This window comes from Electrophorus electricus, chromosome 4 (genome assembly GCF_041902795.1).
Source record: "Electrophorus electricus isolate QZ-2024a chromosome 4, ASM4190279v1, whole genome shotgun sequence".
Classification (NCBI taxonomy): domain Eukaryota; kingdom Metazoa; phylum Chordata; class Actinopteri; order Gymnotiformes; family Gymnotidae; genus Electrophorus; species Electrophorus electricus.
Window position 1 is genome coordinate 5,301,012 of NC_137500.1, and position 14,614 is coordinate 5,315,625.

General features: G+C 38.6%; 2 protein-coding genes and 1 long non-coding RNA gene across 7 annotated transcripts; 2 read left to right on the forward strand and 1 right to left on the reverse strand.

Moving 5' to 3' along the window:
- Positions 1-72: 72 nt before the first annotated feature.
- On the forward strand, positions 73-6,138 carry tmem276a (transmembrane protein 276a). Of its 5 annotated transcripts, none has more exons than XM_027003253.3 (6): positions 73-163; positions 2,083-2,174; positions 2,285-2,801; positions 3,918-4,031; positions 4,573-4,710; positions 4,918-6,138. In XM_027003253.3, exons 3-6 carry the CDS (start codon positions 2,390-2,392, stop codon positions 5,163-5,165), a joined length of 912 nt encoding a protein of 303 aa, XP_026859054.1. In that variant the 5' UTR covers positions 73-163; positions 2,083-2,174; positions 2,285-2,389; the 3' UTR covers positions 5,166-6,138. The 5 variants fall into 5 exon arrangements, with proteins under 5 accessions (XP_026859054.1, XP_081568067.1, XP_026859055.1 ...); XM_027003254.3 differs by having other exon boundaries at positions 89-163; positions 2,033-2,174; XM_081711941.1 differs by having other exon boundaries at positions 2,083-2,801.
- Positions 6,139-6,855: 717 nt separating this feature from the next.
- On the forward strand, positions 6,856-8,271 carry LOC113573106 (uncharacterized). The gene is made up of 4 exons (XR_003410179.2): positions 6,856-7,057; positions 7,346-7,435; positions 7,789-7,921; positions 8,037-8,271. It is a non-coding gene; the product is annotated as an uncharacterized LOC113573106 (long non-coding RNA).
- A 4,743-nt stretch (positions 8,272-13,014) lies between these two features.
- On the reverse strand, positions 13,015-14,531 carry fibina (fin bud initiation factor a). Its single transcript, XM_027003266.3, has one exon. It carries the CDS (start codon positions 13,725-13,727, stop codon positions 13,104-13,106), a length of 624 nt encoding a protein of 207 aa, XP_026859067.1. The 5' UTR covers positions 13,728-14,531; the 3' UTR covers positions 13,015-13,103.
- Between the last annotated feature and the right edge of the window lie 83 nt (positions 14,532-14,614).

Genomic DNA, 14,614 nt, shown 5'->3' on the forward strand with positions numbered 1-14,614 from the left:
CATGCATGCGCACACACATGCAGTAAAAGGAGAAGTCAAAAGGTTTCAGATTCATTTCCTCATAATCATTGTGTAAACATGAGTGGCTGTGGTGGATGTGTGCAGCTATGGAATGTGCCTTTGGAGAGCTGATCTTTCAGCTACGTTCATTAAAAGAAGCAATGTAAGTGATAGAAAATTGTTTCTTTTTTATTTAGTTTTTTTCTATCTTCAAAAATTAGTTATCACTTATGGGAACATAATGTGACATCATTATTATGTAGTTATTGATATTTTTGAATGAAATGTTGATGTATGTGTGTGTGTGTGTGTGTGTGTGTGTGTGTGTGTGTGTGTGTGGTGTTTGCTTGCAAGTGTGCATGTGGGTGAGTGTGTGTGTGTGTGTGTGTGTGTGTGTGTGTGTGTGTGTGTGTGTGTGTGTGTGTGTGTGTGTATGTGCGCACGTGTGTGTTCTTGTGTTTTCCCAACAATGCATTGCTGTGTATTTTTTAGAACCACAGGAAGTCTGTTACATCTGCTCACACTTAATGTCTCTGTTGCACAACAGGCTAAAATAGTTTCATCCCCACTGTAACTCTCTTTAGCTAGCTCATCTACCAGCATAAAAACGTTTTCTTAGGTCCCCTCTCTACCTGACTGGATTAGGTTATTCTTTGGAATCACAAGGGCCTCATTTCGGTCAAATGAGCAAATCTGAAGATCCTTCTTTTTTAACACAAATAAATAGACATCATAAGCAAATAAATGACAACTCCTCCTTAGAAAGCTTTAAAATGATCACCTTTAATATGCTAATATAAAGTACTACTGATCTGGCTCTCAAAATGTGCCACACCATGGGGTTACACTCACACACAAACTGATTCATATTACAGCCCCACGTGAGCACACAATCTCTCTTTATGTCCAACACGGCAAGATGTGCAAACTTACTAATGCTAAGTACTACAGCCCTTTGGAAAGATTGTCAGCTGGATGTCTTAAGTTTTATCTCTGCTGACAAGCTTCCTGAATGTTCAGGGACTGTGCCCAACTGTAACCACACAAAAACACTGACACATGACACACATCTTAAAGCCCTGGCATTAGGAGCCCTTGACACCACACCACCCCCTCACACACACACACACACACACACACACACACACACACATACACAAACATACACGCAATGATTTTGAGATTATAGTCATGCAAACAACTTTACCTACATCAGGAAATATTTTTAACACCAGCAAAATTTACACAATCATAATCACATAATGTTTTCTTTAAGGATACAGGTGGTGACATCACAAAATTGATTAAGTAGGCAAAACCTTTTCTTGTACTGTACATTTGTCCTAGACTGGGAAAGGCGTTTTGATTCTGTCTCCATCCTCTGGCCATATATGGCATTTCGCAACATTTCACAACTCATATTTAATAGAGTAGAATAATAACACCGGTCAATGAGGATATTTCTTCGTGAAAAAAAAACAAAACAAAAAAAAAACAGCCGTTTATTAGGTATTTCTGGATGCTGGATCCAAATATGTTTTCAGATTTTTTTTCCCGTCACCCATAGATGTTTTTGTGCCAGTACACTCTTAGGTGATTTTATTGTAGTATAGTCATCACATAGTATGAAAAACGGTATCAAGGAAAGTGGATCTTCTCAGCTGGACACTGAAGAGGGAATGGGCCAAATATAGGAAAATCATAATGGAAAATCTAATTGCCGTGACAGAAACTAAAGGGTTACGTGACAGAAAAATTCTAAAAACATATCCGCACACTGCAAAAACTATAAGATCCACTTTTTAAGTTTGAGAAGCAAAAAAAAAGTAGTTTTTTTTTCTTTTTTTTGTCCAGTGTAAATTAAATGTAGAACTATGACTGACGGCAGATATGTTTATAATATTTATTTGGCAACACCAGAACATGTTTCTGACAACACCATTTTAGTTTTTTTTTATGACTACGTGTTATACAAAATCTGTAAATGTGAGCTAAACTAGACAGACACAGTGACGTTTTTTGTGGACTGAAGGTTTTCCCAGTACTGCGGCTGAATCTGTGAAGCTGCTTGTTCGCCAACAGTCCGGACGAATCCTGAGAGCTTTCATCACCAGTCTCCATTCACGGCATTGGCTATCGCCAATTCTGACTCCAAACAGCTAGTAGCACAGATGGTAAGTAAAAACATGTAGGTCTGGGGCTACAATAACAATATACAAAGGTTAAATGCTACGCTTTGTCAAGTTTAAGATGATATGGGTTCCATCTATGTTGGACTTGGCAGTTTCCGGGTTAGTGAGGTGGAGGATGTTCAGCGGACTGCCGTGATTGCAGTCCCGGGGTAACATCTCACCAGCGGCCGACACATCGAGCATCTGTCCAGGCTCTTATGCGGTCGTGGAATATGGCTACCATGAGAATATTAACGGCGTCCGGTCTATTTTTGGCCTTCTGTGCACTGGGACTGTTAGCAATTGCCATAAGCACAGACTACTGGTATGAGACTGATGCGCGTCGGCACCGGGAGCGCTGCAAGAAATACGCCAGCAAAAGGAATGACCCGGGATACATATATATTTCAAATCAAAACCTTCCTCTTCGGATGCGTCCAAAGGGGGGTGATGTGGCTAGGATGGCGTCCACCAGCGGAACGCTTCTCCGGACAAAGCGAGATCTCCTGCCTTTTACTTCGGCCATGGAGTCACGGTGTAGTCGGCGTTTCAATTCCACAGCAACTGGACTGTGGAGGAAGTGCCACAGAGAGGGCTTCGACCAGGATAATGAGGATCTTATCTTTAAAGGTGAGACTCGTAACAGTAAAACAGTAAGTGCAGGCCCACCTCGATACATACATCCGTGCATACATCCAGATAGTGTCCCCAAAGTAAACTCCGGATCCGTGCATAGAAAACAGAAGTGCTAGGATCTGTTGACAAGAAGGACAAGAAGTTCCTAATCGTGCAAAAAAAAAAGAAAGAAAAAAAAAAAGTAGAGATAGCGTACTGCTTTGTGAAGTTTTTGGCGCTATCCAAGGTGCTGATATATGCACTTAAACATTCGCACATTGTCTTGGATACAAATATCTCCCAGACGGTTAAGTATGACCCTGCTAAGTAGACTGGCGATACTTATTTTAAAAAATAATGTGATCAGGTAGAGCACAGGAGTGAAATGGCTTCACATTGTTGTGTGAAGATTGTATTTCGTTCAAACGGGAATGTGAATCAGATGCCATAAAATCTGTTAAGGATACTTGAACATGGTAACATGAACATGGTATGATAGGTTATTACACTCTAGACTTAGGACTTACTAAGATCGTAATTCTTTAAAGTATTCTTCGGTTTGGGGAGTTCTGGATCCAACCATTTACATTTAAAAAACCTTTAAAAATATTTCATGACTTTTAAAAAAAAATGTTTTGCCAGTTGGTTTTGGTACAGTAATATCTAATATCCCTAACTTCAAAATCGCAGGTTTAAGTTCATAGACTTTTCAGTTTCTTAACTGCATTTGAATTACGTTTCAATGAAAAGGTGATTTAATATGAATTTTACTCTTAGGTGTTGTGCAGTATCATTCTTTGGTGTCAAATTGATGTCATCTTATTTATGTAACATTTTGTCTTATTGTGATAGCATATATTGAAACAAGGGTGCTCAATCTTGCTTCACTAGACCATCCCTAGTGAAGAGATTAGCCAATATATCCATCCTTATGCAGAAACACTCACACCTCATTCAGATGATCTATTTTGGCCTAAGGTCTAATAAATATTTACGCCCCGTGTGTGAGAGTTGTAATTATACCTTAAGGCAGCATTTGGGGAATGCATTAAAATAAAGCTTTGCGAGTTGATTGTCAGCGATGAATATTGTAACAGAGATTATTAATGCATGTATGTTTTTGTTTAACAGGATTGCTTCGGCGATGTACTGCAGTGAAGTATTATTACTCCTCTTCAAATGTTCCACGCAATCTCCCAGTAAACATTACGAACACCATCCAGCAAGATGAGTGGCACGCGCTCCGTAAGTCATCTCTGTGGTATCTGACTGGCCAGGTCAAGGGCTTGATAATGCTGTGGCATATATCTTCAGAACAGCTGACCAGGACCTCTCACCTCATCTGGAATGAGAGTGAAGGAGAGGCACTCACGCTTCTTCAGTCAACCCGACCCTTTCGTGCAGCTCATTTCTGCTGGCTAATTTCATGGCTGTCAGAGCCCGGACAATTGAGGAATCTAAAAATAGGGTCGTGGAAAAAGAGAGAATGACACTCCTCCTTCAAAGAGAGAACAGTACTGATCTGATATATAGGCAATAATTATTTTCATGATTATTTTCATCAATCCTTGGAACTTGTTTTTATATCCTCTTGTTTGCTCTAATTAAAAAGATTAAATCTTAAATCTTAATGAGAGTAATGAAATGGCAAGGTGGTTACACATCTCTGTGCTAAAATGCCTTTACATAGTAATAAGATCAGATAAAATTCATTGTGCTTTTAAAATCTAATGGGAATCTGTAAAATAATTCCAATTGATCTACTGCTGTCATTGTTTCACTGAAGATTTGCAAAGGATGACTGCAGGGTTCATAGGCATGGCCGTGTCCATAATCATGTTTGGCTGGATCATCGGTGTGCTAGGCTGCTGCAAGCACAACGAGTTGATGCAGTATGTAGCTGGTCTGCTCTTCCTAATGGGAGGTGAGTTATGTTTATGATTACTCCTTCAGAACTCCACTAGGCGGCAGCATAGTACAAGAGGAAGAACATGAACAGTTACTGTATGTTGTTATGCATTTGTTGTTAAATTAAGTAAATACAGGCTTGCCAATTGGAAGTAATAGCACACATACTTGAACCTTCAATTAAATTAATCATTTTCTCTGTGTTCTGTTTCTTACCCTTTAGGGACCTGTTGCATCATCTCTCTGTGCACATGTGTTGCTGGTATTAACTTTGAACTGTCCCGGTACCCTCGTTACCTGTACGGGCTGCCAGAGGACATAAGTCATGGCTATGGTTGGTCCATGTTCAGTGCCTGGGGAGGCCTGGGCCTCACACTGCTGGCTGGTTTCCTCTGCACCCTGGCTCCCTCTCTTCACAGCCCTCAGACCACCACTGTACACAAGCCTCGGCAGGAGAATGGCATGGTGTGACAGATTTTAGAAGATATGCATAACTGATCAAACATCAAACATGCACATAGATAGGTACATAAGCCTACACACACATGCCATACGTTCACAGGCACACATATACTTATGCACATGTATGGTATGGAAAGGCAGACAGAGGTGCTTAACTACACATGCAGATAGAAACAGACCCCATATGCACATGCACACACTTAACAGAGCAAATATCTTGTAGAGTTAAAACAGGATTCTCTGCACCCTGTGCAACCATAACAGCCCAGGTAGATTTGTTAAATATTGAACATAAAAAAACCTCTGGAATGAACAAAGTCTGAACTCTGCACATTGTAAAGTGGTAGATGGATTTATGTAAGAGCACAAAATATGAAAGATTTACCACCAATACCTGTCACAGGGCTTATAATTCAAGAAGGCGTTCTGTTCATATGGTGCTCTCTCTCTCTCTCTCTCTCTCTCTCTCTGTCTGTCTCTTTCTCTTTTACTCTTTCTTTTCCACCCCTCCCTTCTTCCCATTCAGTCTGTCTCAAACTCCTCTGTGTCTGCCTCACCCTTTCTTGCCTGTGGTTTTCATTCTCCAAAGTGGACACAGTCTTGTAAACAGACAGATCTTTTCAGTGAGTAAACTCTTGTGTGTTTTGGCATTGCCTGCTGCATAGAAACAAGGAAGAAAAAAGCAAAACGAAACAAGAAACTTCAAGTGTCTTCCTCTGTGTGTTGTTTAATTTGTGGTTTTGGCTACGTTTATGACAAAGTAAAAAGCACACAACAGAGAACTGGGTTTGTAGAGATGGATGATTACTGATTGGCACCTTTCCTGATGTAATTTGTGACTATGTACCTCTGACATCATAAAGACTTGAAAAAAAAGATCATTTTAAGGCAGTAAAAAGCAGCACTATAAGGCTTTGAAAGGAAATGGTTTGTTTTCACATGATTTAAGTTTTTTTTTATAATAAAGTTATCATAAATCATACATTTGTTGTCATCATGAAAACAAATAATTTCATGTTCTGTAAGTAAGTGATGTATAATTGTTAAGAAAGAAAAATACTAAACCAAGAAATCCTCTTTGCATGGATAAATAACAGTGTGACAAAGACTGAGCACAGATCATTTGTTTTTATACTGCTAAAAGCAAATAATCATGTTATGTACCTCGACAAAAGTTGAAAAATCATCAAATCATGAGAAAAAACCTTCCTCCAAGTGCATCAATTCAATCTGAAGTAAAATGCATGAAGGGAAGATTGACAATAGAAAAATAAAGTGAAATGAACATTGAAAATAGTAAATAAAATGTTTAATACAGAATAGTTTCTATGGATGCCCTGAAGGGTAATTTAAAAAAAAACAATTAATTAACGTGTGCTCTGGATTAAGAGTGCGAAAACATTTTTTTTTTCTCCCTACTATAGCTGCCGCAAAGGGTAACATAAAAAATGTAAATCTAATTCGCAACCTTGTGACTGAAGTTGGTATAGCATGTTAACATTTAGGCATAATCTCCACTGAATTTCTTTCTCTCCTTACCCTTCCAGGATAATTCGAGGGAAAAAAGATTAACAAAGAAGCTAATGGCTAATTGTCATAGTCAATGTCACATCTATTTATATACCTCTTTCTACAAAAGCTGTTGTCACAAAGCAGCTTTACATATGTCTGAGTCTAAGCACACAGTGAGCAAGTCAAAGGCAACAGTGGCAAGGGGAAACTCCCTATAGCATGAGGAAAAAACCTTGGGAGGCACCAAGACTCAAAGAGGGGGCCCATTGTCTGGCCGACAACAGACACCACAACACCACACAGTTAGCATGTGACCACAATGTGGTGATTCAGTTCAATGGACTCAAAGAGCAGAGGCAATGAAAAATGAAAGCTGGCCATTGTTAAAGGTGAGTCAAATTGTTTAGTTGCTTAAACATCTCCTGTTATAAAAATGTATTATAACAGGTAATGCTATGAACAAAGTAGTTAGCTTTTACATTTATATAGAAAGAAACGTGTTGCTTCTGATGAACATTTACCGTATGAGGTCATGTATGATAGCTAAAGCAATCTGTTTGATTAGCTAGGCTCTGTCATGAGCAACAGTGGTGTTTGTGCATCATTTGATATTAACAACTTGCATAGTAACAACACAGTTGTGGTGAACCTACTTATTTATTCCCCGATTTATTCAGATTTGATAGTTGAACATGACTTGGAAGATGGCTGGTGTACACCCAGTCTTTGTACTAGTCGAGCGATTCAAAAAGTGATTCCATTTAAAGGTTAGTTTTCATTGGAATTGTCAACTGTGAAAAATTTGTCATAAAATAACGTTATTTTGTACTAATAATAAGGTAACCAATTATAGACATGTATCACTTCTCTCTTTCCTCTAAAATGCCCTTGAACGAGCAGTTTACAATCAATTATATCTTTTCCTCACCCAGAGACAGCTGCATGATCCCTATCAGTTTGGTTACAAACCAGCACATTCAACATAAATAGCCCTCATAGCAGTGATGGAGAAACATCATGTTGCTAAAGCTGCCAAACTGTCATCTGTCTTGATTCTTCTGGACCTTTCAGCAGCGTTTGATACAGTAAACAACAACATTCTCCTCTCTGTTCTCTCAAGCCTTGGTGTGACTGGTTCTGCATGGAAATGGTTTCAGTCCTATCTGGAGGAACGATCCTATCAGGTAACATGGAGAGGATCCACATCCAATCCATGTAGACTCTCCACCAGTGTCCACAGGGCTCAGTATTAGGTACTCTTCTTTTCTCTTTGCATACTCGTTCTCTTGGTGATGAAATATCTTCTCATGACTTCTCCTACCACTGCTTTTGCTGATGACACCCAATTATTTCTTTCTTTCCACACAGGTCTATTTAAACCCCTGTGAGTGGGTGTACCATTGTTGGTCATTGTTGCTACCTAAGTGTTAATGTCGATCTTTGCGAGAGCCCCTGTAGCCGTAATGTTGGTGTGTGTAGTTACCGTTAATGTGTATACAGTCTTCGTTTAATGTTGATTGTATTGTTATGTTCACAGTAGATATTATGTGAGTGCCACCTATGTCGTCTGTGTTTTATGTTAATAAACGTCCTAGACTGTCAAGAGAGTCTGTGCATCCTGCCCCGCACCCTGCGACACTCGGGCTGACAGCGTTAGTTAGCATGCAATACCAGCTTTGACCATAAGGGGACAATTCAGATTTTTTTTTTTTACATTACCCTTTGGGGCAGCTATAGTGGAGAGGAAAAAAGAGTGAGAACTTCAGCTCCAGAACATGCTAAAAGTTGTTTGTTACCCTTTGAGGCACCTAGTGTAGGGTGAAAAATTGCTGGAGAACTTTGATTCCAAAGCTCAATTTTTTTAAGTTACCTTTCAGGGCTGTCACAGATTTCAGAGCGGTCAGGACTAATTGATTTCACTGCAGCATTTTAGGTGTTGGGATCACCAAAGTGAGGTTAGCTCTTTTTCCATTTCTCCTTGTAAAAACTCCACTTCTACTCTCATAGGGAACAGGGCCACCACTGTTAGATTTTCCTTTCTAGGCCTTTTACCACATTAAAAGCATTTGAACTAATGAAAGCAACATTGCCAATGACCTTATCGATAAAGATTTTTTAATATATTGAAATCTAAACATAATCAATGTAACTTTATTGTAATCTAAACATAATCAGTGCATCCAAATCTCTTGTTTCAATGGTAAGATCTCACTCGGAAAATAACAAACATACAATCAAAATCCCTAAATTTTGCAAGAAATGAGATCTGTTTGAATTTATGTTTGCTGAACTGGTGGATCATAGATTGATGTGTACACTGATCTTATATGTAATTCAAATTTAGGAAATACGCTACATGAGGCTGCAAAGCCTTTCTTTTGTTAGGAAATTTAAAATCGAGTTAAAATGAGTTTCTACTGTTCTGCATGACCCTTGTGCAATATGAAAATGTCAAATGGCAAGAGTACAGAGGACCGGGAGAATGATGACAACTCTTGCGTACATTGTTCGTCAGAGGTCCAGGAATAGAGCATTGGGAAGATCTTGGCAGAAGCTTATATAAACATGCCACTAAACCGACTTTCTACAATGAAGCATTAATTAGATTTCTACCCTTGTTGTAGACTTTCTTTCCAGAGTAAGACTGTAGAAAACATTTAAATGAGTGCATACAATTCAAACATATTCCTTTGTCCACTGTGGTCTTGGCTTTTGTTTATTAACAGATACATTTGATCATGGTGTGTACATGATCAGTATACTCACATTCAGGTATTTCACAGTTGCTTGTCTGGGATCAGTGTATATCTTTCCAGTTTATCCCTAGAATATTGTCGATTGGCCACTCCCTAGCGTCTTTATTGTCATGGTTTCCCTGTCAGCTGTCTTTGTGTTGCTTTACTTCCTTGTGGTTCTGTTCCTTAGTTTTATTTCCCCATCCCTGATGACTTGCTCCTGTGTCTTGTTGAATCTTATTAGTATGTGTATTTAAACCCTGCCTTTATTGCCTGTGTGCTTGCTAGTAATTGTGTTAATCCTAGACACTGTTCGTGTTCCAAGCCTCATGTTTTCTTTGCTGATTTTCCCTGATTTAGAAACCCACCACAACCTCTCCCCCATTAAAAAAACAACAATCTCTCCTCTATTTTGTAACTCACCACAACCTGTCCTCCCTTAAAAAACCCCCATCAACCTCTACTACATTTAGAAACCCACACCATCCTCTCTCCCATTAAAAACAACAACCTCCATTTAGAAACCTACAACAACCCCTTCTCCATCTAGAAACCCACCACATCTCCATTTAGAAATACACCACAACTCTCCTCCATTTGCTCTGGTCATTTGATATGGTTGTAAGTCAAAGCTATCCAGCACCATACTCTTATACATTTAAATGATCTCATTTCCTCTCTCTCTGCATACTAAACACAAATTCATTATGAACATTCATGAAAACACAAAGAAACCTTCACAGAGTAAAACCCTTGCTGTCTCTCTGCTGCAAGCTCACATACACCACAGGAAGTCATACAGTGCCCCCACTACCTAGATCATCTCTGCAGTCCAATCTCTTCTCCAAATTACCATAAACTCTGAATCAATCTGTTTATATCTTTGTTTTTCTGTTTAATCTTGTCCCAGAATTTTGCCATATAGTTGTGGTATGAGAGTGGTGTGTGGGGCCCCTTTGCAGGAAGGGAGGTAGAGGTCTGTGGCAGTTGAGTAGGGCTGTGTTTGGACTATGGTCCTCTAGGGGAGAAAGGCTCTGAGGCTAGGCAGACAGGGTAAAGAGGAAATTGTAATCAAACTCCCTGGTGCTTTCTCCCCCCCTCTCTTTCTCTCTCTCTTTCCTCCATTTTCCCTCTCTACTCTCTCTCCTGTTATTCTTCTAAATACAAAAGACTGTAAAGATCCATGGCTTAGCTCTCTTTGTTTTGCTCTTTCACCTTTACCCAAACTATATATTCTATTTCTTTCAGTATTGTTGATTTATAATTTCTAAAAAATTATTTTCCCATCTCAAATGTTCCTGTGGAGTTTTCTATTTCTCTGTCTCTTTCATCATTTCACCTTAGTGTATGTCTCAACCTTTAAAGCTAATTAATGCCCTGCTGTCCTAGGATGATCTTTGTACTGCAGGATTTGGGAAGTGCAATCCTAGCTCTTTTCCCAGCATGCCCTCAGGCTTTATCCCCTTAGGATCCAGTAGCACTTAGCAGCCATGCTGTGGTCTCTGCTGAGACAAAACTCAGTAGTACTCACATATACAGGACTTTTCCTCTCTCAAGCCTCCACATGCATTGGCAGCACAGAGGTCCACTCCCTACACTAACCATAGTCTTTAGAATAGATCAGAACATAAAGGAATATGCAAATATACACTTTAGAAAAGAATATATATGAAAAATTTGAAAGTAGTTGCTAATGGAAAATTATAATTTTTAGTATGAACTGTGTGCATTGTTATGGAGCTTTGCATGTCAGTAGTTTCTGTACAAATAACAAGCATATTGTTCTCAATAATTAAGCCATTGCTCCCTAGACAAAGAATAGTATCTCAGTTAATTGATGTTTATCAGACGTTTACTTAGTTTACTGGGTAAACGGAGATAATTGGATGAAGATTTACAGGGGAAAGAGTAGCCAGTTTAGCAGTTTGTCGTTAGATACTGAACTGAAATCCTTTGTTGATTAAATCTCTGTGACATCTGTGAATGACTGTGTGCCTGTGTGTGTGTGTGTGTGTGTGTTTGTTTGTGTGTGTGTGTGTGTGTGTGTGTGTGCGTGTGTGTGTGTGTGTGTGTGTGTGTGTGTGTGCGTGTGTGTGTGTGTGTTTGTAGGGGGTGCAGGGGGGTATGGTGAGCAACAGCTGCTGTTTGTTTATATAAGGAGGATTCAAGGAATGCTGACAGTCTCATACTCACAAACACAAACAGTCACACACATGTGTATGTATATTGACACAAAAGCATTTCAATCTACATTACAAGGCTTTGAGGAAGCTGGCAATGTGATGAACAATATTCAGAAAGTCCCAAACATATATAGAAAGGTTTTAAGACAGAAAATTAGAATTACTGTACAGTTACTTTATAATGACTATACAGAAATACTTATCAAAGTGACATCTGATCTGTAATGAAAAAAACTTGAGGGGCTGGCAGGTTTGCATGGCTGCTCCATATGCTATGTTAGCTAGCATGACTAATGTTTTCCACATCTTGCTCCTGTTCAGTCATATTTGAAAAGAGCGTAAAAGGCCCCATTGATGACAGAAATGAACAATTAATTTTTTTTCTGATGAACAACCAGAAACCAATTCCAAATGGACAGACCTTCACTCTGTTGAACAGAACCAAAGCCGGTAACATCGGGCTGTTAGCAAAATCTCCTGTTGACAGAATTCCAGGCTCAGCCTCAACCTCAAAGGATAAATAACAAGAAATGCTACCCCCCCCCCCCCCCCACACACACACACGCACAGAAGGGATTGAGTAGGCATGCCCCCCATCTTTATTCTGCTTGGCAAAGCTAAGCCTATAGAAGCTATAGCTTACATATTTCAGCAGATTTAATTCTGTGGACTATAGCATGGTTCTGGAGGTTAGGATCCTGGTAGGGAAATGAACTGGTGACAGTTAAGTTATAGCTTAACAGTTTAGATTTTAGATTTAGCCATTTCAGTACACATTGGAGCTGTTAACTAGATGAATCTTAGCAGACACCTCCTAAGCGTTCAAAATGGAAGAATGGGTCATTGTCTTTACATATTGATGCACAGATTTTGATTGTTCTTCCACATGGTACAAGGCAAAGGCAATAGAGCCATAGGGTCATATGGTACAGGAAATACTTTCTCTGACCCAGCCTCTTTAGCTAATGCTTAGATTCTTCTCCTCGGCTAAATAACTAATCAATGATCTGGAAAAAAAATCCTTACTGATATCTTGGGACTGAATAAATATACTAAAAACAGGAAATTGCCAGATGTGAATACCAAAACAAATTTCATTTTTAAAAGTACAATAACATTATTTAAGAAGCAACAAATTGGATATACATAGAGTAAGTTAGCAAAATAATTCACAAAATAAAGTAGATATGGACTATATGAAAATTATTCATTAAACAATCTTAATGACATTATCTCTGCAAAATTGTACAGAGCAGTTTATATGTAATAAGATTATAATAATCAAATCAAATCAAATAAAATAATAAAAAACATACCTCTCTCTCTCTCTCTCTCTCTCTCTCTCTCTCTCTCTCTATATATATATATATATATATATATATATATATATATATATATATATATATATACACATATATATATATCCTATATTTCCAACCCATACTGTCTTGAGAGTCATTACACACAAAGACAAAGACAAAAGACAAATAATTATTTTTTTATATTAACAACTAGACCTAAATATTCAGATATTCATTTTTGAGTCGGCTTAACCTCGTTCCATGGCTACGGATAATGAGAGAGATAAGATGGTGTTTATCCTTTAGCCCCGCAGAGATGTCCACAGTCTCCTGTACAGTGTTTCTCACGTTGTTCATTGGGGTTAAGAGGTTTCTGGTTAACTCCTGCTCCTCTCTTTGGTCCGAATCCTGCCCTTGTCTGAATTTTCCTTCCAGCTCAAGAAGAGATTTTTCTACGTTCGAAAAAGCCTCGCTGATTTGATCAATCTCCCGTCTCAGATATTTCCCGTAAGAATCTTCTCCGTCCAAATCGTACAAAATACTTCTTCCAAGGCCTTCGAAAATTCTCGCAGAGTCTTCGACTTGTTGCTTAACAATAATAAAATCGTCGCGAATAACCGAATCCCGCTCTTCGTCCACTTCACATGGTCTGCGGTCAAGCCATTTAAAAAGCATTTGACATTTCTCTAGATCTTCAGTGTTCTCGTAATCCCCGTCTGGAACGAAAAAGTGGTGAAACGTCCCGTTTGACATCTCGGGGAGCAAAGGTCCCCTATATTCAGCGTTATAAAGGGGCAATGAAAACAAGCCTAAAGCTAAAGGCCATATAATAGGGATCATTCTAGTCACTCCGAAAAGACGCTGGCTGCGCTCAAACTAATCGATGTCAACATCTGGAATATCAGAGCACCGTAGCACCCTTTTTATGTGCACTGGAGTTAAAGCCTCCCCTCGTCGCCACTCGTAGGCACAGTCTTATCCATAACCTTATGGATGAGCAAAATAGTGGTGTACTGTCGCGTTTACTAGTCTGTTGTTGGAATAATATTTTGTCACCTATAGACTACTTGTCTTGAAATTTACTTTTGTGCACAAAAAGTTTTTTTTTTTTTCCAAATTGTTTAATTGTTAATTTGCTACAATAGTTTGTGTACCCACATCAAAATAGAAGGAAATAGTGAAAATACATAAAATACTTGTTTAATTTAAAAAAAAAAATTATTTTAGTAAATGTGGTTTCATGGTGGATTTATTTCACTTCAGCAGAAACAAAACCTTTTGTATTGTTTTGTCAGTGAAATGCATTGTGTATGTGGGTGGTTGGATGTGTGTGTCACACAAAAATGCAATATTTGTCCACATGTTTAAAAGAACAAAGAACAAAAACACCCATTCAACAAGACACACACACTCAGAACCTTCCATGGACAAAGTGCGTTCATCTAACAATGAGGCAATAGCAAAATCACATTTCTCAAATCAGGCCATTAAAAACAGCAAATGATATGCAAATTCTAATAGACCTGCACAAATGCTTCCTCAGCAGTGCAAGCACCAGAATTGAGTCAGAGAGTAAAATCTGTGGAAACATTTACAAAGGTCACTGAGAAACATTACCAATTAAATCGTATATTACAGTAACAGCAAACCATGTCTTAATGACTATATGTTACACAATTTATTTAACCTCTGTTTCAAACTAATTGCTCTCCCTAATAATACCAGTA